Source organism: Chanodichthys erythropterus, chromosome 5 (assembly GCF_024489055.1).
Source record: "Chanodichthys erythropterus isolate Z2021 chromosome 5, ASM2448905v1, whole genome shotgun sequence".
NCBI classification, from domain to species: Eukaryota; Metazoa; Chordata; class Actinopteri; order Cypriniformes; family Xenocyprididae; genus Chanodichthys; species Chanodichthys erythropterus.
In genome coordinates, this window is record NC_090225.1 from 27286454 (window position 1) to 27307914 (window position 21461).

General features: G+C 42.1%; 2 protein-coding genes across 3 annotated transcripts in view; one reads left to right on the forward strand and one right to left on the reverse strand.

Moving 5' to 3' along the window:
• Positions 1-17852, forward strand: part of LOC137020756 (cullin-9) — a 76207-nt gene extending 58355 nt beyond the window's left edge. For both annotated transcript variants that reach the window (XM_067386745.1, XM_067386746.1), the window contains exons 32-42: positions 1506-1878; positions 3119-3259; positions 3341-3505; positions 5219-5382; positions 5943-6036; positions 12373-12447; positions 12534-12644; positions 12733-12850; positions 16165-16298; positions 16423-16514; positions 16595-17852. In XM_067386745.1, the coding sequence (XP_067242846.1) occupies positions 1506-1878; positions 3119-3259; positions 3341-3505; positions 5219-5382; positions 5943-6036; positions 12373-12447; positions 12534-12644; positions 12733-12850; positions 16165-16298; positions 16423-16514; positions 16595-16808 (1681 nt within the window). In that variant the 3' untranslated portion in view covers positions 16809-17852. The remainder of the gene's footprint in view (positions 1-1505; positions 1879-3118; positions 3260-3340; positions 3506-5218; positions 5383-5942; positions 6037-12372; positions 12448-12533; positions 12645-12732; positions 12851-16164; positions 16299-16422; positions 16515-16594) is intronic.
• A 941-nt stretch (positions 17853-18793) lies between these two features.
• Positions 18794-20732, reverse strand: LOC137020766 (tubulin alpha-1B chain-like). Its single transcript, XM_067386764.1, has 4 exons — positions 20614-20732; positions 20302-20521; positions 20049-20197; positions 18794-19771 (listed from the first exon to the last, which is right to left on the reverse strand). The coding sequence occupies exons 1-4, from the start codon at positions 20614-20616 to the stop codon at positions 18794-18796; spliced, it is 1350 nt and encodes a 449-aa protein (XP_067242865.1). The 5' UTR covers positions 20617-20732.
• Positions 20733-21461: the final 729 nt, after the last annotated feature.

Sequence of the window (21461 nt, forward strand, 5' to 3'; positions counted from 1 at the left end):
CATTCCTCATGGGTCGGTGTGAATATTGGCGTCAGCCAATGGAATGCCTTAAGAGATGCTCTTTTTCTTGTTGTTAATAGCACTAACATTTGTGATAATCAGTGGACTGAAATTCAGTTCCGCTATAAATTGGAGGCGGCTCATTTCCTGCCTGTGCCGTAGTTGAAGGGTTAGTTTAACCATTTTGTCATTTACTCAGCCTCGGTTTGTTCTCCCATAAGACTTTCGTTCATCTTCGGAACACAAATGAAGATGTTTTTAATATTATCTCATCCTTTTGTCCCACCATTGAAAGTCCACACAACCAAAACTTTCATGTATTAAAAAGTACAGAAGGACATCATATTAATCAAGTGGTTTAATCCAAATCTTCTGAAGAGATGCAGATTAATTCACATATAATCATTGATCAATGCACATACATAGAGCACATCAAACATGGCCAGTTGCTCAACTGTATTTGAGTGACAACATACAAACCTCATTGGTTGTTGCATGTCAAACCAAGAGTGTTTGAACTTCCATTAGCCATATTCAGTTTGCTCTGTGTGTTAATTAATGTTCATGTATAAAGGCTTAAATTAAATTTGTTCATCTTCAAAACACTTAAGGATATTTGAACAGAAGTCTAATGGCTTTGGAACAACATCTGAATAAGGAAATGATTCAATTTTGGGTGAACTATCCCTTAAGGAGTCTGTCTTCTAGGAAATTGTTCTTTTTGTCCACTCTTTTTTTTTCTTATTTTCTTTTTTAATTTAATACATATGTTTCTTCAGCACAGAATTTTAGCATAGATATGCTAGATGTGTTGAAAAAGGTGATTTAAGGCATTTATGTTTAATACATAAAAAAATAAAGACATTTTAAATTTTGAATCATGTTTGTTGCTCATTTATTCTATGTAAAAAGAAATGAATAATTTTATTTCAAGATTTAGCTGTATGATTCACAAATTCATACTTGCCTAAAAGAGTTTTTATCCCTAAATGAAATTTGTATATTAATTTTAAATCTTATATTATTATTTTTTTCAAAATAAACAAATTATATTTATACAGAGGAATAATTATTTTGGTACTTTTATTATAAACTGCTGTATATCAAAAAGTTAAAATCTATATTTGCTCTGGATAAATGTTCAATAAATGTTATAAATTTTATAGTAATAAATATTGATGAGTAAGTCCACATGGAACAGCACTGCATAGTTCCACAGAATTAGAAGACTAGTCATTCTTTCAGCTACCAATGAAAGTCTAGTACTATTAATTTCCATGTTATTCCATGTTGTACTACTTAGTACCATTAGTTTCCATGTCTAAATCCATTCCACAGACTTTCACCTAAAATCAGCACTGCTAATGTGGAAAGGTCTGCAGATTCTGTCTGGGCCTGTTGTTAAGAATCAAAATGCCCTTCCCTGAGAAAGTCTGCAATGCTATATCCCACAAGTCCACATAATGACATTTTATGTGTGTGTGTGTGTATATCTCCCTCTGCAGCCTGGGAGGCCTTATAGTTCCCCCGCAGCATACGGAGGACGGCGTGCTGGAGGCTGTGCTGTTCTCCATGGGCCGCACAATGACTCAAGAGGAGGTCAAGCAGCTGATGCAACGCACCGTTCAGCAGGTGGCAGGAACCCTGAGCCTGGATTTGGACCGGGCCGAGCACCTGCTCATGCACTGCAAATGGAATGTGGATTTGTTGATCCAGCGGTACACTGACGACCCAGACGCCCTGGTCCTGGCTGCTGGCCTCAAGATCCGCAACCCCCAGCCGGCCCCAGGCCCTGTGGCCCAATGTCCTGTGTGCCTTTCCCAGGCCAAAGAGAGTGACCCCCCTCCCATGCTCTGCTGCATGCATTACTGCTGCAGGGTGAGTGTGGGGTTAAAACCTTCCCAGAATACACTACTGTACAAAAGTTTGGGGCCAGTATGATTATTTATTGATTTATTTTTGAAGAAATTAATACTTTTAGTCAGCAAGGATGCATTAAACTGATCAAATTTGACAGTAAAGACATTTATAATGTTACAAAAGATTTCTTTTTCAAATAAATACTGCTTTTATAACTTTGTATTCATGACAAAAATGAATCACAGTTTCCATAAAAGTATTACGCAGAACAATTTTTTTCAACATGATGATAATCAGAAATGTTTCTTGAGAATCAAATCAGTATATTAGAATGATTTCTGAAGGATCATATGGCACTGGAGTAATGATGCTGATAATTCCGCTTTGATCACAGGAATAAATTACATTTTAAACTATATATTCAAATAGAAAACAGCAACTTTAAATTGTAATAATAATTCAGAATATTACAGTTTTACTGCTTTGTTCATATAAATGCAGCCTTGGTGAGCATATGAGAGTTCTTTCAAAAGCATTAGAAAAATCTTACCAACCCCAAACTCTGAATGATTAACTCAGTTTAAAAACATAAAAGCCAGTGTCCATATTTTATGTAAAGCTATAAAGCATGATTTTCTAGATGCAATTGCTAGTTGATTGCAGGTAGTATTAGATGAGTATTAGATTAGCATTTAATGAAGCATTTGATTCTGTTTAGTGCAAATAGATCACAAATATTTCTGGTCACGAGAACAAGACGAGACAAGATTTTTACACAGTATTTTTAAGAAATCCTCGATGAAATGCATGACTAGAAAAATTTGAAATGTTACAGTGCATTTGAAATGTTTAACTAATCATCTTGTAATGTAGTTTCAGTTCTACTTTGAGTTTGAATTATCATATGCAGTAAAAGACAAATATACTCAAGCACTGTAAAAGGTTTTGTCACAAACTCAACTGACTGGCTTCTCTCCTGTATGACGTCATATGAGTTTCTTCAGAGCTTAGAACTGTACATGATTTATGAGCTTCTACAACTTTTGACCTCCTAACTGAACTCCTTTCCACAAATTGATCATAGAAATAAAAACATTACGAATAAAAATGAATAACAATTTAAGATGGCTTTCATAATGGGAGATAGTTACATGCGTCAGGGAGATCTAGTCACACCCCTAGTTTTGGTCAACGTTTGTGACTCTACGCTGAACTGTGCATTTAAAGTTATTGTCATGCCATTTCTGTTTCCCATTAGTCCTGCTGGCAGGAGTACCTCACTGCTCGTATTGAACAGAATCTGGTCATGAACTGTGACTGTCCAATCACAGACTGTCGGGCTCAGCCAACCTCGAAGTTCTTCAACAACATCCTCACTGATAAGGACACCATTGCCAAAGTATGTGCAGTGTCAACACGTACTCACTCAGTGGGTTGAGGGACCTGAGAATGAGTTTGTATCCTGTGCTTTTTCCTGCAGTATGACAGCGCCCTTCTGCGAGGCTTCGTGGAGTGCTGCTCCAACCTGACCTGGTGTACCAACCCTCAGGGCTGTGACCAGATCCTGTGCAAGGAGAACATTGGTAGCATGGGCACCTGCTCCAAGTGCTGCTGGTCTTCTTGTTTCAGCTGTAACTTCCCAGAGGTGATCTGCTTATGTGTCATCTCAGTTCATCACATGTTTTCTCATATGATGGTAGCACAAAGAGTCATCAGTTTATCATCACATATCAGCACAAGATCATCTCATGGTTTTTATTAATGGCAACTCATTTTATGTGAGAACATTCCATTCTCTTATAGCCCACAACGTACAGTGGGTACGGAAAGTATTCAGACCCCCTTCAATTTTTCACACTTTGTTATATTGCAGCCATTTGCTAAAATCATTTAAGTTCATTTTTTTCCTCATTAATGTACACACAGCACCCCATAAACACCCCATGACAGAAAAAAACAGAATTGTTGACATTTTTTCAGATTTATTAAAAAAAGAAAAACTGAAATATCACATGGTCTTAAGTATTGATTCCTTTGCTCAGTATTTAGTAGAAGCACCCTTTTGATCTAATAGAGCCATGAGTCTTTTTGGGAAAGATGCAACAAGTTTTTCACACCTGGATTTGGGGATCCTCTGCCATTCCTCCTTGCAGATCCTCTCCAGTTCTGTCAGGTTGGATGGTAAACGTTGGTGGACAGACATTTTTAGGTCTCTCCAGAGATGCTCAATTGGGTTTAAGTCAGGGCTCTGGCTGGGCCATTCAAGAACAGTCACAGAGTTGTTGTGAAGCCACTCCTTCGTTATTTTAGCTGTGTGCTTAGGGTCATTGTCTTGTTGGAAGGCTTCCGTCGGGCCACTCTGCCATAAAGCCCCGACTGGTGGAGGGCTGCAGTGATAGACTTTCTACAACTTTCTCCCATCTCGCGACTGCCTCTCTGGAGCTCAGCCACAGTGATCTTTGGGTTCTTCTTTACCTCTCTCACCAAGGCTCTTCTCCCCCGATAGCTCAGTTTGGTCGGACGGCCAGCTCTAGGAAGGGTTCTGGTCGTCCCAAACGTCTTCCATTTAAGGATTATGGAGGCCACTGTGCTCTTAGGAACCTTAAGTGCAGCAGAAATTGTTTTGTAACCTTGGCCAGATCTGTGCCTTGCCACAATTCTGTCTCTGAGCTCTTCAGGCAGTTCCTGTGACCTCATGATTCTCATGTGCTCTGAGATGCACTGTGAGCTGTAAGGTCTTATATAGACAGGTGTGTGGCTTTCCTAATCAAGTCTGAATCAGTATAATCAAACACAGCTGGACTCAAATGAAGGTGTAGGACAATCTCAAGGATGATCAGAAGAAATGGACAGCACCTGAGTTAAATATGAGTGTCACAGCAAAGGGTCTGAATACTTAGGACCATGTGACATTTCAGTTTTTCTTTTTTAATAAATCTGCAAAAATGTCAACAATTCTGTGTTTTTCTGTCATTATGGTGTGCTGTGTGTACATTAATGATGGAAAAAATGAACTTAAATAATTTTAGCAAATGGCTGCAATATAACAAAGAGTGAAAAATTTAAGGGGGTCTGAATACTTTCCGTACCCACTGTAGACCATTAAATAAAGCTATAATATTTGAAAAATTGTGTAACATAAATGGTTTATATTCACATTGATTATACTTTATTAATTTAAGTAGATAGAAATAGAAATCTTCCACAGTGAATAATGGAAATTACATGTGTATTGGAAGATATACCCAATAAGCTTAAAAGTAAGCCATGGTTTTAAGAAATAATTAAGATTAACATCTGTGTTTGTGCTGTTTAATCTGTACTCACACCTCAATAATCTCTCTCGTCCAATCATCAGGCGCACTACCCAGCCAGCTGCAGTCACATGTCTCAGTGGATGGATGATGGAGGCTATTATGAGGGAATGAGTATGGAAGCACAGAGTAAACACCTGGCCAAACTTATATCCAAGCGATGCCCCAGCTGCCAGGCGCAGATTGAGAAGAATGAGGGTTGCCTACAGTGAGTGTACATGCTTTAAAGATTAGTCCACTTTCAAATAAAATTTTCCTGATAATTTACTCACCCCCATGTCATCCAAGGTGTTCATGTCTTTCTTTCTTCAGTCAAAAAGAAATTAAGGTTTTTGATGAAAACATTCCAGGATTATTCTCCTTATAGTGGACTTCAATGGACTCCAGACGGTTGAAGGTCCAAATGTCAGTTTCAGTGCAGCTTCAGTGCAGCTTCAAAGGGCTTTAAACAATATCAGGAACAAGGGTCTTGAAAAAAATACAACTGTATATGCTTTATAAACACAAATTATCGTCTTGCACATGCTTCTGCTTTCCGTATTCTTCAAAAAGTATTCTTGAGTTGTATTTTTTCCCAAAATGACTGATCGCTTCGCTAGATAAGACTCTACACTATTTGTTGTACCCTTAAATGTGCACTTAAAAAAAGTTTTGTTTATAAAGAAATTGTCATTTCAGAGAATGTGTATTATTTGTCTAGTTTGAACTAGAACTATGCAACAGTTAACTTTACTGCTAAATGTATACCTTATATCTATCTCTATGTAGTATGACATGTGCCAAATGTAATCATGGATTTTGCTGGAGATGTCTGAAGCCATGGAAGCCAACACATAAAGATTATTATAACTGCTCAGCCATGGTAAGTATCTTCAGTAGACAGATTGCAATATGATCTTGTAGATGTACATGTGAAATAAGGTTGAGTTAAAGAGTTTGTTAGTTCACACAAAAATGAAATTTCTGTCATTAATTACTCACCCTCATGTCATTCCACCCCTGTAAGACCTTCATTCATCTAAAGGGAACACAAATTAAGATATTTTTGATTAAATCTGCGAGGAATATTCTCGTCCATAGACAGCAATATAGTCAATAATTTCAGGGTCCAGAAAGGTACTAAAGACATCGTTAAAACCGCTGCATCGTCATTGGTTCACTCATTGCAAGTCGTTGAACCAATGACGGCGTGGCTTAGCTGCGCGGCCTATGGCGACAAAGCGCGCAAACTTTCCCGCCGAAATGGGCGGGGTAAAGCCCTATATAAGTGAGCATATCGCCATAGGCCACTCAGTCCTTTCTCCTTCAGCGACGACTCGTCTTCTCCTCGCTGATCCTCGCCAAAGCCTGCCTGGAAAGAAGCTCGCCGCCTTGGAAGAAGCTCTGCCGCCGTCGAAGAGGCCCTGCAGCGGACCCTGCTGAGTCGCCGGATTCGCCTGCGCGCCGTCGACGAGCCGCCACCTCCTGCTTCCGGCCCGGTCTCAGCGCGTCTCCTGCCGCCATCCGCCGCATCTATTTAGAGCATTTTTCCGCGGTTTACCAACCGCTTTACTGAGCACTTTCCACAGCGGTTTTCACCGCTTACGGCCCTCGCCGTTCAAGAGCCAACACAATCATTTTTCAATGCCTCACCACTGCACTACGTGCAGAGCCCCTCTGCACGATTCAGATGGCCACGGCGAGTGCGTTGGATGCTTGGGCAAGTCCCATGCGGATGACGCACTTGCTGGGGGCTCGTGGCCGCACTGTGACAGCATGAGCCTGGCGTCCTTGCGCTCTCGGGCTGCTTTCTTCAAGGGAAGTGACCCCCCCGATTGCGCCCTCCTCTCACCTTCCTCCCGCGAGCCGGCTAGGAAGAGACAGCTGGGTAGACCGGTCCAGCACACAGAGTTAAGCGAGCTCACGTCGGCCCAATGCCTGCGTGCCTCGCCTTCTCCCAGCAAAGAGCAGTCCCCGGTTCTGTTCTCTCGCCCCGAGCAATGTCCCTCAGCGGATGCAAGCGACCTTGTCTCGTTCGGTGGATCTGATGAGGAGCAGTTCAACGATTCAGTATCCTTGGCAGCCTCCGAACCTGAGCACTGGTTGGACGAGTCGGATGACCCCGCCCCCCCTGGAGCCCATTGACCGCGGCGCAGGTATGGACGCCGAGCTTTTCCGTGTCCTATCTAGAGGCGTAGAGGATTTGGACCTCGACTGGGCTCCACCAGAGGAGCCATCGCGAAGCCGCCTGGATGAGTGGTTCCTCCCCAGGCCGCTGCCAAGCCCCTCAACAACGCTCGGGCCCGTTCTTTCCTGAGGTTCACGTGGAACTGGCCAAGTCATGGTGCGCCCCGTACTCAGGCCGCCTGCACACATCACACCGGTCAGTCCTCACCTCGGTCGATGGCTTGGAGGAGAAGGGATACGAACACCTGCCGCCCCTGGATGAAGCAGTGGCTGCTCACCTCTGTCCGCCCGCGGCTGTGGGCTGGAAGATGAAGCGTTCCCTCCCATCCAAACCCTGCAGGACCACCTCCGCCCTCGTAGGAAGAGCGTACACCTCTGCGGGCCAAGCCGCCTCAGCGCTCCATTCTATGGCCATCTTCCAGGTCTTCCAAGCCAAACTTCTCCACTACTTGGACGAGTCTGGCGTTGAAGAAACTACCTTCAGGGTCCTTCGCAGCGCGACCGACTTAGCCCTGCGGGCCACGAAGGCCGCGGCCCAGGCCATTGGGAGATCGATGGCCAGCCTGGTTGTCTTGGAGCACCATTTATGGCTTAACCTGACAGAGATCAAAGATCAGGACAAGACGGCCTTCCTGGATGCACCCGTCTCCCCGTCAGGACTCTTTGGACCGGCAGTGGAAGGATTCACAGGGCGTTTACGGCAGCACAGAAGTCTTCTCAAGCGATGAGACATTTCCTGGCAAGCATTCGAGCTCTGCATCTGCTCCCAGCCGCCCCAGGCCTGCGCCGGCTCAGCAGTCAAAACCAGCTCCCTCTGCCTCTCAAGCTGTGCCACCCAAAGAGCACCGCCAGTGCTCGCGCTCCTCTAAGCACACGACTTTCCTAAGACGCCAGGGACCCCGGCCCAAGATTGTGCTGGACCCGCCGCCTACGAAGTCGTCCTGATCGGCCAGAAAGGAAGAGGATCGGGGCATGTCTCGCTGCGGCCGGACCACCCCGAAAGCTCACTCGTGCATACTCCCCTCTGCCTCGTTTAACTCCGGGCACGGGACAAATGCAGTCCGCTGTAAAAGGGCCCACACATGCTGCGTCCTCAACAACCGCCGTTATCACGGCGACCCATTTTTTACACTCTCCTCAAAAGAGCTTATTTCCTCTTCCTCCCATATCCGTGTGGGACCCCCCTCTAAGCGGGCCGCCATCCGATGTCATTCTACCCCTTGCTACCCGGGCCGAGGCTTGTCAAGCCATCCCCGGCATATCAAGTTGGATTCTGAGAACCATAAGCCTAGGTTACTCGCTCCAGTTTGCGGAAGACCCCCGCGCTTTGGCGGGGTTATTCAAACTACTGTACAGCCGGACGATGCTCACGTCCTCCGGGCCGAAGTTTTAACTCTTCTGAGGAAAGGGGCTATAGAAATAGTTCACCCTTCGCAGAAAGAGTCGGGCTTCTACAGCCGTTACTTCCTGGTTCCAAAGAAAGACGGCGGTCTCAGACCCATTCTGGACCTCAGACTTCTGAACCTTTTCCCTCATCCTCGCACAAGTATGTCACGGGGACTGGTTCTGCTCACTGGACCTGAAATATGCTTACTTTCACATCCAGATAGCCCCCCAGTACAGGCGATTCTTGAGATTTGCGTTCGAGGGTGTGGCTTACCGATATACGGTCCTTCCCTTCGGGTTGTCTCTAGCTCCTCGCACTTTCACGAAGTGCATGAACGCATGAACGACTGGCTCATCCTGGCCAGCTCGCGAACAGAGCTGGAGCACCACAGATCCGTGCTCCTCAGCCACTTGCAGTGTCTGGGTCTCAGGGTCAATTTAGCCAAGAGCTCGCTACTTCGACGGATCGCCACGTCTTAGTCCAATCGGACAGCATGATAGTGGTTTCTTACATCAACCGCCAAGGAGGTCTTTCGTCCAGCCACCTATGTGCTCTGGCGAAACGCCTGTTAGAATGGGCTTCTCCACAGGTTCGGTCACTCAGAGCGACCCACATACCTGGGAAGAACAACCTGGGAGCAGATATGCTGTCCCGGAGCAATGTCCCCTCAGACTGGTGGATGCTCCATCCCCAGACAGTTCATGACATTTGGGAGTCCTTCGGGAGGGCGGAGATAGACCTCTTCGCCTCTCAAGACAACTCTCATTGCCCAATCTATTTTTCAAAGAAGGACGATGCACTGGCCCACCCTTGGCCCAACACCCTTCTTTATGCTTTTCCCCCAGTCGCTCTGATCCCTCAGGTCATCAGGCGTGTCAGGGAAGACAAACACAGAGTTCTGTTAGTGGCCCCGCTCTGGAGGTGCCAAGTTTGGACCTCGGAGCTGTTCAGGCTTTCCACGAAAGCCCCTTGGCCGATTCCCCTGAGACGGGACCTCCTCTCTCAGGCGAACAGAACGATCTGGCACCCACGGCCGGAGCTGTGGGCTCTACACCTGTGGTTCCTCGATGGGAGCCGTCTGACCTCCCTAGGAACGTGCTAGATACCATTTTGCAGGCTAGAGCCCTGTCCACTAGACGCCTCTACGCTCAGAAATGGGCGGTCTTTGTTAGCTGGTGTTCCACACGCAACATGGACCCGGAGGAGTGTGATGTATCTGCTATACTGTCCTTCCTTCAGGAGCGCTTGGACGCGGGGCGAGCCCCCTCCATGCTCAAAGTTTACGTAGCAGCCATTGCAGCATTTCACGCACCCATCGCTGGCCAGTCAGTAGGTCGAAACAAACTTGTCATAAGGTTTCTGAGGGGTTCCAGGCGGTTGCATCCACCGCAGGCCCCTACAGTTCCTTCCTGGGACCTCTCGTTGGTCCTCAGAGCTCTAAAGGGCCTGCCCTTTGAGCCACTGCGTCTGGCAGACCTCAGGCCCTTGACGCTTAAGACCGCCCTGCTACTTGCACTGGCGTCGATCAAACGTGTTGGCGATTTGCAGGCCCTTTCTGTTAGCCCTGCATACCTCGAATTTGGGCCAGGCGACTCTAGAGTTGTGCTGAAACCTAAGCTGGGCTACATTCCCAAGGTCCTTTCTACACCTTTCAGATCCCAGGTCATTTCGCTCTCTGCACTTCCCCCCCTTGCCGGGCGAGCAGGAGCAGGAATTGCTTTGCCCTGTCAGAGCACTGCGCATTTATATCGAGCGATCACGACCCTTTCGGTAGTCTGATCAGCTCTTTGTTTGTTTTGGTGGCCGCACCAAAGGGTCTTCGGTCTCAATACAGTGTCTTTCGCGTTGGATTGTCGACGCTATAGCTCTCTGTTACTCCTCGGAGAGCACCCCTTGCCCCATAGGAGTAAGAGCCCACTCCACTAGGGGTATGGCCTCATCATGGGCCTGGTCCAGTGGAGTTTCCATTAAAGACATTTGTGAGGTGGCCGACTGGTCCTCGCCGTCCACTTTTGCTAGGTTTTATCAGTTGGACGTTCTGACCTTGCAAGCTCGGGTCCTTTCAGCGTGAATTCGCGACCCTAGGAGTTCCGCTTTTTGCACCAATCCAGTCGTTCCTCAGCTGTGGCACGGCGTGGTCTAATTCGTTCCCCCATACGCAGTACGAGTGAAGTATCGAAAGGGAACTTACTCGGTTACTAACGTAACCTCGGTTCCCTGAGATACGGAACGAGTACTGCTTTACTTGCCGTGTCACTAGGCTGCGGCTCAGTGTCGTCGCTTCAGTCGATATGGCTTGAGTGGCCTATGGTGATATGCTCACTTATATAGGGCTTTACCCCTCCCATTTCGGCGGGAAAGTTTGCACGCTTTGTCGCCATAGGCCGGGCAGCTAAGCCGCGCCGTCATTGGTTCAACGACTTTCAATAAGTGAAACAATGACGATGCAGCTGCACTGCGTTATTGAAAAAGGCTTCAGTAGCGGGGAAAAAGGGAGACTTTTCGCCCATACGCAGTATTCGTTCCGTATCTCGGAACCGAGGTTACGTTAGTAACAGAGCAAGTTTGTCCAGCTAACTTTTCTCATCGACTATTATAAAAGGAGATTATTTCTCTGGCCATGAGAAATAACCTCCTATGGTAACATTTTAAAGTGTAAAGCAGTTTGCAAAATTGAAATGTAAAAGTGACTTGATTTTATCTGAATGAGCAACAAAAACAATCGAGCATGAATATAATGGATTTAATATATGAAACTACGAATACATGGGCTATACGGCTAAATATGCACAAAGAATACACATATATACAAAAGCAAAAGTAAAGACAGGAAAAGAGAGAAGACAAAGAGTAGCAAAACTTAGACAGTCCTTAAAGGATTAGTTCACTTTCTAATTCAAATTTCCTGATAATTTACTCACCCCCATGTCATCCAAGATGTCCATATATTTCTTTCTTCAGTCGAAAAGAAATTAACTTTTTGATGAAAACATTCCAGGATTTTTCTCCATATAGTGGACTTCAATGGAGCCCAAACGGTTGAAAATTAAGTCAAAATTAGTTTCATTGCAGCTTCAAAGCCTTCTACATGATCCCAGATGAGGAATAAGGGTCTTATTCATTGCAAAACCATCGGAATGAAACTAATTTTTTTTATTATATTATATTATACAATTTCAATTTATAAATAAAATTAAGTACCTTTAGTGTTTTCAGTGATTTGCAGCCTATACATATCTGTTCACATCTCAAAAAATGTGTTCTGGGGTTTCATGACCCTTTAATGTTATGAAGAGAATACTTTTTGTGCTCAAAAACAAAACAAAAATAACGATTTTTTTTAATTCAACAATATCTTCTCCTCTGTGTCATTCTTTTACACTGTTTACGTTCAGCGCTTCCATGTTGTACATCAGAATGCCGAGTCAGTATTGTCACGTGAACAGCACGACGCATGCTTGTGATGCTGACGCAGGAGCTGGCCAATACTGAGCCAGTGTGCTGACATCAAACCTGGAAGCGCTGGACGTAAAGCCACCTAGGCTTAAAATCAGACACTGATTTTAAATATTTGCATATTGTAAATATTCAGACTTCTCAGCCCATCACTAAAAGTTCTCTGTATCTCTTAATATGCAATCACAGGTGAGTAAAGCTGCAAGGCAAGAGAAGAAGTTCCAAGACTACAATGAGAGATGCACATTTCATAACCAAGCCAAGGTTTGTTGGAGCCGTTCGCCACATTCATTTCAAACTTTCAAAATTCTATTCAAGTTTAGTAAGTATCTGTCTATTGCTTTCTGCAGGACTTTGCAATCAACCTGGAGAACAAGGTGTTTTCTATAAATGAAGCTTTACAGATGAAGTCTTTGACATTTGTGATTGACGCCTGCAAGATTCTTGCCCAAGCTCGAAAGGTGAGAATCTTAAATGGCTTTAATTTATTTTGATATTTCAGCTGTTTTCTTTATCCTTATGGTTGTATTTGTGTAATTTGTCATGTAGGTGCTGGCGTACTCGTGTGTATACAGCTATTACAACCAGGACACTGAGAAGATGGATGTGATGGAACAACAGACAGAAGCTCTGGACCTTCATACTAACGCCCTGCAGATCCTTCTTGGTGGGTGTTAGGGAAAGCCCACTCTGCACTCTGACAATCAGTCATTGTGTACTGTTTTTAAGTAATGAATGGAAAGACAAATGCGACAGATAACCACAAACCTTTTTCAATCAACCTTGGTTATGGTAGTTTTTTTCCCATTCATTTTCTTGAAATACCTCCTGAGATTTCAAGTTAATATTTCAATAATTTAATGACATTCACATGTTCATGGTTTTCTGATGTCAGTTAATGGTGACATGACATGCAGGTAAATAGATAAAATATCTAATCTTATTTTAGTTTTATTGTTTTATAAAACTTTGTTATTTTGACTCTGTAGCTAGACTTTAAAGTGGACTCCAACTTCTTTTTCTTTTTTTTCCCATTTACACTGACTAACAATACTGATATTCATGTCTATTAATGCTTCACTTTCACTCGTTCAAACTCTTGAGATTTAAATTTTTTTTTTTTTTTAGCTTTTATTTTGACGAAATTCTGTACACTTCTGACCACAAAAGATTTTGGAAATTCTGTGATTGTGTGAATGAAGTAAACCTATCACACATTCCTAAATGCGCATTAAACTCACAGCGCATGCAATGATGGAGTTTGCTGCATTTGCTGTGAGAACCTTTCAGACACTGAATATAGCAGATCATATTGCATTTATTTATTTTAATTTTACTTTGAATATAATTAATTCACTTATTCTTGAGATAAGGGACAAAACATGTCCTACACACAAAAGCCCTCTTTATGTAAAAAAAATAAATTCATCAAAATAAAAATACTTTAAATGTTACATCTAAAGGAAATCTGGATACTCAGGACATCCCTTGCTTTTATTTTTAAAATTTTGTTAGTATTTAAATACATGCTCTATACTTGGAAAATACATGTAATTTAACCTGTCCTCAGCATGAGGTCACAATGTAAAATTGCCAAACAAAGTGTTTAAAAATGCAACAAATTAAAAATTATAAAAAGAAAACAAAATTGTTCCACTGTACAACGCATGGTTAAGGTGGAAAAAGAAAATTACATTTTGTCAACTCCGTCAGGTTATACAGGTTCTGGTCATATAATTAGAATATCATCAAAAAGTTGATTTATTTCACTAATTCCGTTCAAAAAGTGAAACTTGTATATTATATTTATTCATTACACACAGACTGATATATTTCAAATGTTTATTTCTTTTAATTTTGATGATTATAACTGACAACTAAGGAAAATCCCAAATTCAGTATCTCAGAAAATTAGAATATTGTGAAAAGGTTCAATATTGAAGACACCTGATGCCACACTCTAATCAGCTAATTAACTCAAAACACCTGCAAAGGCCATTAAATGGTCTCTCAGTCTAGTTCTGTAGGCTACACAATCATGGGGAAGACTGCTGACTTGACAGTTGTCCAAAAGACGACCATTGACACCTTGCACAAGGAAGGCAAGACACAAAAGGTCATTGCAAAAGAGGCTGGCTGTTCACAGAGCTCTGTGTCCAAGCACATTAATAGAGAGGCGAAGGGAAGGAAAAGATGTGGTAGAAAAAAGTGTACAAGCAATAGGGATAACCGCACCGTGGAGAGGATTGTGAAACAAAACCCATTCAAAAATGTGGGGGAGATTCACAAAGAGTGGACTGCAGCTGGAGTCAGTGCTTCAAGAACCACTACGCACAGACGTATGCAAGACATGGGTTTCAGCTGACGCATTCCTTGTGTCAAGCCACTCTTAAACAACAAACAGCGTCAGAAGTGTCTAAAGACAAAAAGGACTGGACTGCTGCTGAGTGGTCCAAAGTTATGTTCTCTGATGAAAGTAAATTTTGCATTTCCTTTGGAAATCAGGGTCCCAGAGTCTGGAGGAAGAGAGGAGAGGCACACAATCCATGTTGCTTGAGGTCCAGTGTAAAGTTTCCACAGTCAGTGATGGTTTGGGGTGCCATGTCATCTGCTGGTGTTGGTCCACTGTGTTTTCTGAGGTACAAGGTCAACGCAGCCATATACCAGGAAGTTTTAAAGCACTTCATGCTTCCTGCTGCTAACCAACTTTATGGAGATGCAGATTTCGTTTTCCAACAGGAACACACAGTGCCAAAGCTACCAGTACCTGGTTTAAGGACAATGGTATCCCTGTTCTTAATTGGCCAGCAGACTCGCCTGACCTTAACCCCATAGATTTTCTTGTGAAGAACCCCATAGATTTATTGTGAAGAGGAGCATGTGATATGCCAGACCCAACAATGCAGAAGAGTTGAAGGCCACTATCAGAGCAACCTGGGCTCTCATAACACCTGAGCAGTGCCACAGACTGATCGACTCAAGATTTCTAAAACTCCTTTCTTTGTATTAGTCTTAAGTAATATTCTAATTTTCTGAGATACTGAATTTGGGATTTTCCTTAGTTGTCAGTTATAATCATCAAAATTAAAAGAAATAAACATTTGAAATATATCAGTCAGTGTGTAATGAATGAATATAATATACAAGTTTCACTTTTTGAATGGAATTAGTGAAATAAATCAACTTTTTGATGATATTCTAATTATATGACCAGCACCTGTATGTCTGTTGGTTGTCAAGTGCTCTCAAAAAAACTTTGTGATTTAATGATTTTTGCATATGGGGAATTCTTCTAATGTTGTTCATGATACTATTTACATATACTGTATATTTGGCCCCAGCTGGACCTTTGTCAACACAGTCAGTTTTTAACACTGTCAGGTGAAGGTTTTTGTTCATTTTTAAAGAAATGTCTTTTTCTTTTTTCAGTTCATTGTGTTAAAATATTAAAACATCAACTGAACTACTTGATATCATGTATTTACCGAAGAACATTGGTTATATATGTTTAATATTAAAAAGGTGGTTAGAGAGTTAAGGAATTTAGGAACTGGATTGTTCATAATAACCCTAACCCAAGAATTTATTTTTTTCACTTAGCTCCTTTACTGAACACCATTATTACATAATTGAAGACTGTTGTTGGATGGATCAAATTAAAATATCATCCTTTTTAATGACAGAGTTGACGCAAATTAAGTTCTGAAGTTAATAAATGTACATTTTTTAGAATAAAACAATTTCTGAAAAACGTGTTCCCTTACATGGTTCATTAGCTGAGACCTTTGTCTACAAAAATATCAGTTTAAAAATAATGTATTGTTAAATAATAAAAACTAACTTCTAAAACATGTTTTGTCCCTGATCTCAAGAATCAGTGAATTACTAGTTTTTCATCAACCTGCTATAATTCAATTATGTTTCATAATTCTGATGCATTGGTTATATGATGATAAAATTGGTTGTGATTTTTGGTTTCAGAGGAGACCCTGCTGCAGTGCACTGATCTTGCATCCTGTGTCCGACTCCTAAAACCCGAACACCTTAATACCGGCCTAGAGCTTATTCGCCGAATTCAGGAGCGTCTTGTGGCCATCCTCCAGCACTCCACTCAGGTAAATCTACTCCTACATATTCTCACTTGTGTACTTTTTTAGGCTTAAATATGAACCTGTTCATTAAAAGTCTTTGAAGCAACACATTTGACCAACCATCTTTGAAAATGGTCTTTATTTGCAGGACTTCCGTGTGGGATACCAGTCTAAGACTGGGTCAGACCAAGAGACGGCGCAGGCCTCTAATCTGGCTAACAACACAGACGCCAACAAAGAGTGAGCCACCAAACATTTACAGAGAAACACCACTGGCACATGCAGGTTCTTTTAAAAAAAAAATATATGTATAATTTCAGGTCCAAATCAGATGGAGGCTCTGAGTCCGGAGACTCCGACAACAACAACAACGAGGACCCTGGCGATGAAGCAGAGGAGGATGACGAGTATGACGATGAATACGTTCCTGAATGGCACGAGGATTACGATGAGGAAGACATTGATGACGACGACTTCTTTTCTGATGATGATGAATCTGAAAACTTAGAGAGGGACTTCAGCCCTTTTGATTAAGTGACCCTGAGAGTGATACACAATGCTTACCGAATGCCTACTAATGTAAAAGTAGACACTACAAATACCACACCCATATAAGAACGAAAAAAGCAAATATTTGTTGTCAGAATTCAGAGTTTCGAGTAAGTTTCTCTGTAGCGTGGTCTTTGCTTCGCACTTAGCACCTACTTTGAGCCCTAGCATAAATTGGTTGTTACACCAAAAGTGGTATTTCATGTTTATTTAGGTTTATGCTACAGTTTCTTTATCTTACGAAATTGTAAGTTTGTTCATGGCTGATGAGGTTACTCCACTAAGTTCAATGAAGGATCTTAATAATTGATGTTATATTGTAGAGGTGATATTTTTTTGAAAATGTTCATAGTTTTGTTATTAACAAATGACATTTTTTGGTAAAAAATTTAAAAAGAAGGGATGTGTAAACGTTAAGAAAGCATTTTTTTTTTTTTATCTGGTCAAAGGTGTCGGCATTGTGGATTTAGTTTGAATACCAAAAGAAAACTTGCCTTTATTCTATTTTAAATTTCTTTAAATGCCTTCATATATGACATTAAATTGGTTGATCACCATTTGAATGATTGTAAGCATTTGAATTTGGAAATATTTGCAAAGATTTTGAAAAGAGAAAAACATCAGCATCCATGTTTAAGGGCTGCATGAAAAATGACTAGTCTGTCAGACAAGAGTCCATGACAAGGATGGTGCTTTAACTACCTGCTGATTGTGTCAAGCACCAGAACCCTACAAACTCAAAAATTCTTTAGCCTGTCTCATTAAGATGCAGTAATGGCAATAAATATTTAAAAGTATTGTAGCTTGTCGCATTATTTGCTAAGCAAAACATACCGTTATCGCTTTGTTTTTTCCTCAAAAAAAAGAAAAAAGTTTTAATTCTTTGGACATGTTTGTTCACTTGTATAGAGATATAAAATATCATCCAAAGTCCAATTTTGAATTGAGATAAACCTATATATTCATATACTGTCCATCTTCTGAAATGTTTTCTCTGTTCAACTTAAGTTACTCAACTTCAGCTCACAAAATAAATGCTTTTCTTCAAATTAAGTGTAGAATGGGTTTTTTTTTCTTTTCTATTTTTTGCATGCAATATTAGCTAAAGAAGAGCTTTTAGCATGCCACTTAATTATCTTTAATTCCAGAAAGCATGCTTGGTGAATGTCCCCTAGAAGTAGGTCGGACTACAAAACCATCTCAAGCCCCCTGCATTTTGATCTGAGGGCGTTAATGCAGAATCTGTACTAGCATGGAAACGATGATGGAGCAAGAGGTCTGTAATACCTGCAGAAAGCTGTCCATTAGTTTCCATTCTTAATGCCAGTTGCTCTGCTGCAGGACCCTTAGAAGTATGAAATTTGCCCCCAGTTTCACAGACAAGGCTTAAGCTAGTCCTAGACTAAAATGTATGAGTTTTAACTGAAAGTAACTTGCACTGACATTTTAAAATGTTAGCCATTGTTTTGTCTCAAGATGCACACTGCACTTGTTTGACCAAAACATCTAAATACCAGGTGTAAACAGGGCTTAAGTGTTTCAAGATGGCCCCTGACAAGGAGACTGCAGCACTGTAGGAGCCATTTAGATTTCTTCAGTTATATTGGCCCCCTTAGTACATAGCAAGCTCAAAGTTACACTGATAATTACATACCTACAACAAGGTGGATAAACTTAAGCCTATTTTTGGAATTGGGTCACATTTTAAAAAGAGACTGTTTGAAGCAATTAGAAGCCATATGCAAGTGAGTGATGGTTACATCAGGAGTTACGCTTAAAACAGAGCTCACACATAATGGAAGCCCTCACCACTCTGAAATGGGATTACAGCTGAACTGTGGCTCTTATGTTCCCTAAATGCCCAAAGACACAAATCAACCACATGAGCAAAGTTATGAAGGCAAAACCATTCAAACAAATCAAAGAGTTCTAATTTATCAAGTTTATTTACTCAAGTACATTCATCATCTTCAATATTCTTCATCATCCTCCCCACAGTCCTCTGTGGAATCAGCACCAACCTCCTCATAGTCTTTCTCTAAGGCAGCCATGTCTTCCCGAGCCTCTGAGAACTCCCCTTCCTCCATCCCTTCACCCACGTACCAGTGAACAAAAGCCCTCTTGGCATACATCAGGTCGAACTTGTGGTCCAGGCGACTCCATGCCTCTGCAATGGCGGTGGTGTTGCTTAGCATGCAGACAGCTCTCTGCACTTTAGCCAGATCCCCTCCTGGCACGACAGTGGGTGGCTGGTAGTTGATTCCCACCTTAAAACCAGTGGGACACCAGTCTACAAACTGGATGGAGCGCCGTGTCTTGATGTTGGCTATGGCGGTGTTGACGTCTTTTGGAACCACATCACCACGGTAAAGCAAACAGCAGGCCATGTATTTTCCACGGCGAGGGTCACACTTCACCATCTGGTTTGCTGGCTCGAAGCAGGCATTTGTGATTTCCGGTACAGAGAGCTGCTCATGGTAGGCCTTTTCAGCCGAAATGATGGGGGAGTAGGTGACCAAAGGAAAGTGAATGCGAGGGTAGGGGACCAGGTTGGTCTGGAACTCTGTGAGGTCAACGTTTAGCGCACCGTCAAAGCGCAGTGACGCCGTAATGGAGGACACAATCTGGGCGATGAGCCTGTTCAGGTTAGTGTATGAGGGACGCTCAATATCGAGGTTTCGCTTACAGATGTCAAAGATGGCTTCGTTATCCACCATGAAGGAGCAGTCCGAGTGCTCCAGAGTGGTGTGGGTCGTAAGGATCGAGTTGTAGGGCTCAACCACAGCTGTGCTGACTTGAGGGGCAGGATACACAGAGAACTCCAACTTCGACTTTTTACCGTAATCGACAGACAGTCGCTCCATCAGCAGAGATGTGAAACCAGAGCCTGTTCCTCCACCAAAACTGTGGAAGATCAGGAACCCCTGCAGACCGGTGCACTGGTCCGCCTAGAGAGGAATCAGAGGGAGAGGTGAGCTTTCAGATACAGCCAGTAATCCTGCAAAGGACTTTAAAGGGTTAAGTGTCCACAATAAATGCCACAGAAAAACCATTCTGGGTTCCCCAAGAACTTTTCAGTGAATAGCTCAAAAAAAAAAAAAAAAAAAGGGTGTTAAGTGTGAAGAACATTTTATCTAATGAATATTGTGCAATGGCAAAGTTCTACTTTGCACTACTCGTTCATTTGTAGTGGACATTAGTAGTGCTCACCGCTGCTCAACTCACCATTTTGCGCATCCGGTCGAGCACAGAGTCTACGATCTCTTTGCCAATGGTATAGTGACCACGAGCATAATTATTGGCAGCATCCTCCTTGCCACTGATGAGCTGCTCAGGGTGGTACAACTGTCGATAGTGTCCATTACGGATCTCATCTGCATTTCGAATCAAAGCGATAAGAATATAAAGCTACAATGGACAAAACAGTAAGAGTCTTGAATATGAATAAAGAAAAAGCCTGAATTGAGTTCAGTCTCACCAACAACTGTCGGCTCCAGATCAATAAACATTGCACGAGGAACATACTTCCCAGCACCAGTTTCACTGAAGAAAGTGCCAAAGGAGGAGTCAGCCAATGAGCTTCCAACATTAAGGATGGTCCCATCTGGCTGGAAGCCATGCTCCAAACAATACAGCTCCCAGCAAGAGTTACCCATCTGGATACCTGCTTGACCAATATGTATGGAGATGCACTCCCTCTGGTTTGACCAAAGCAAGCACAAACAATAATCACAACTGCAATGAAGTGGTTAAGCAGTACCACAGTGAAGATGACAATCAATAAACTCACCATTGTGCTCAAGTATCACAGCAAGTAGGAACTAATTCAGAGCCTTTAAACTCTGGAAATATAAAACACAATCTAAGCTTCCAAAAGTTATTAACTGTTGCCTTTTTAAAAGAAATCACCTCCACAGCCACACCAAACCACACACCTGATCTTCATTTATATAGGTGTCAAATTAGGGTGTGTCTCTTAATGAACTCTACCTGAGATAATGCTCAAATAAGATAATTAACCGAACAAGCTTGTGTTTTTAAAGTTGAGTTTAAAAAAATTAATCTTTTTATCATAATACAAGCAGATCCCAAAAGAGCAGATTTTCATGAATTAAGATTTAGGCTATTGAATTAATTTTTTTTTTTGGAAGATTAAAATGTGTGATGAACCAGTTTCATTCACTCAGTGAATATCACAAACAGATTAATCATGTGTGAGTTTGATGTGAAGTATGAATGATTGCAAGACTGTTAAAGCCTTAGATCAAGCCAGCAGGAGTCACTGAATATTTGCTGTTCCACAAGATTGATGGTCAAATCAGGCTTAATACTTTGTGGCGTAGTTAAATAACTCATTCAATCACCAGCTTGCCTTTTCAAACTTGTCCTAGGCTTTTGACCTTATCATCACCTAATTGAGCACACAGCAGATAGGGATATTGGTGGCAAAAGCTTTTAGATTAAAACTTGACAAAATGTAATACACATAGATTACAGGACATTCTGAGTGGCATTATAATTGCACATATAGGTGGCAATACAACAATACCATAATTGTATAATCAATGAAAATGAAAAAAAAAAAAAGTCCAACAGCAGCCAGTCAAATTTAAGATGCTAATGACATTAAACCTGAAT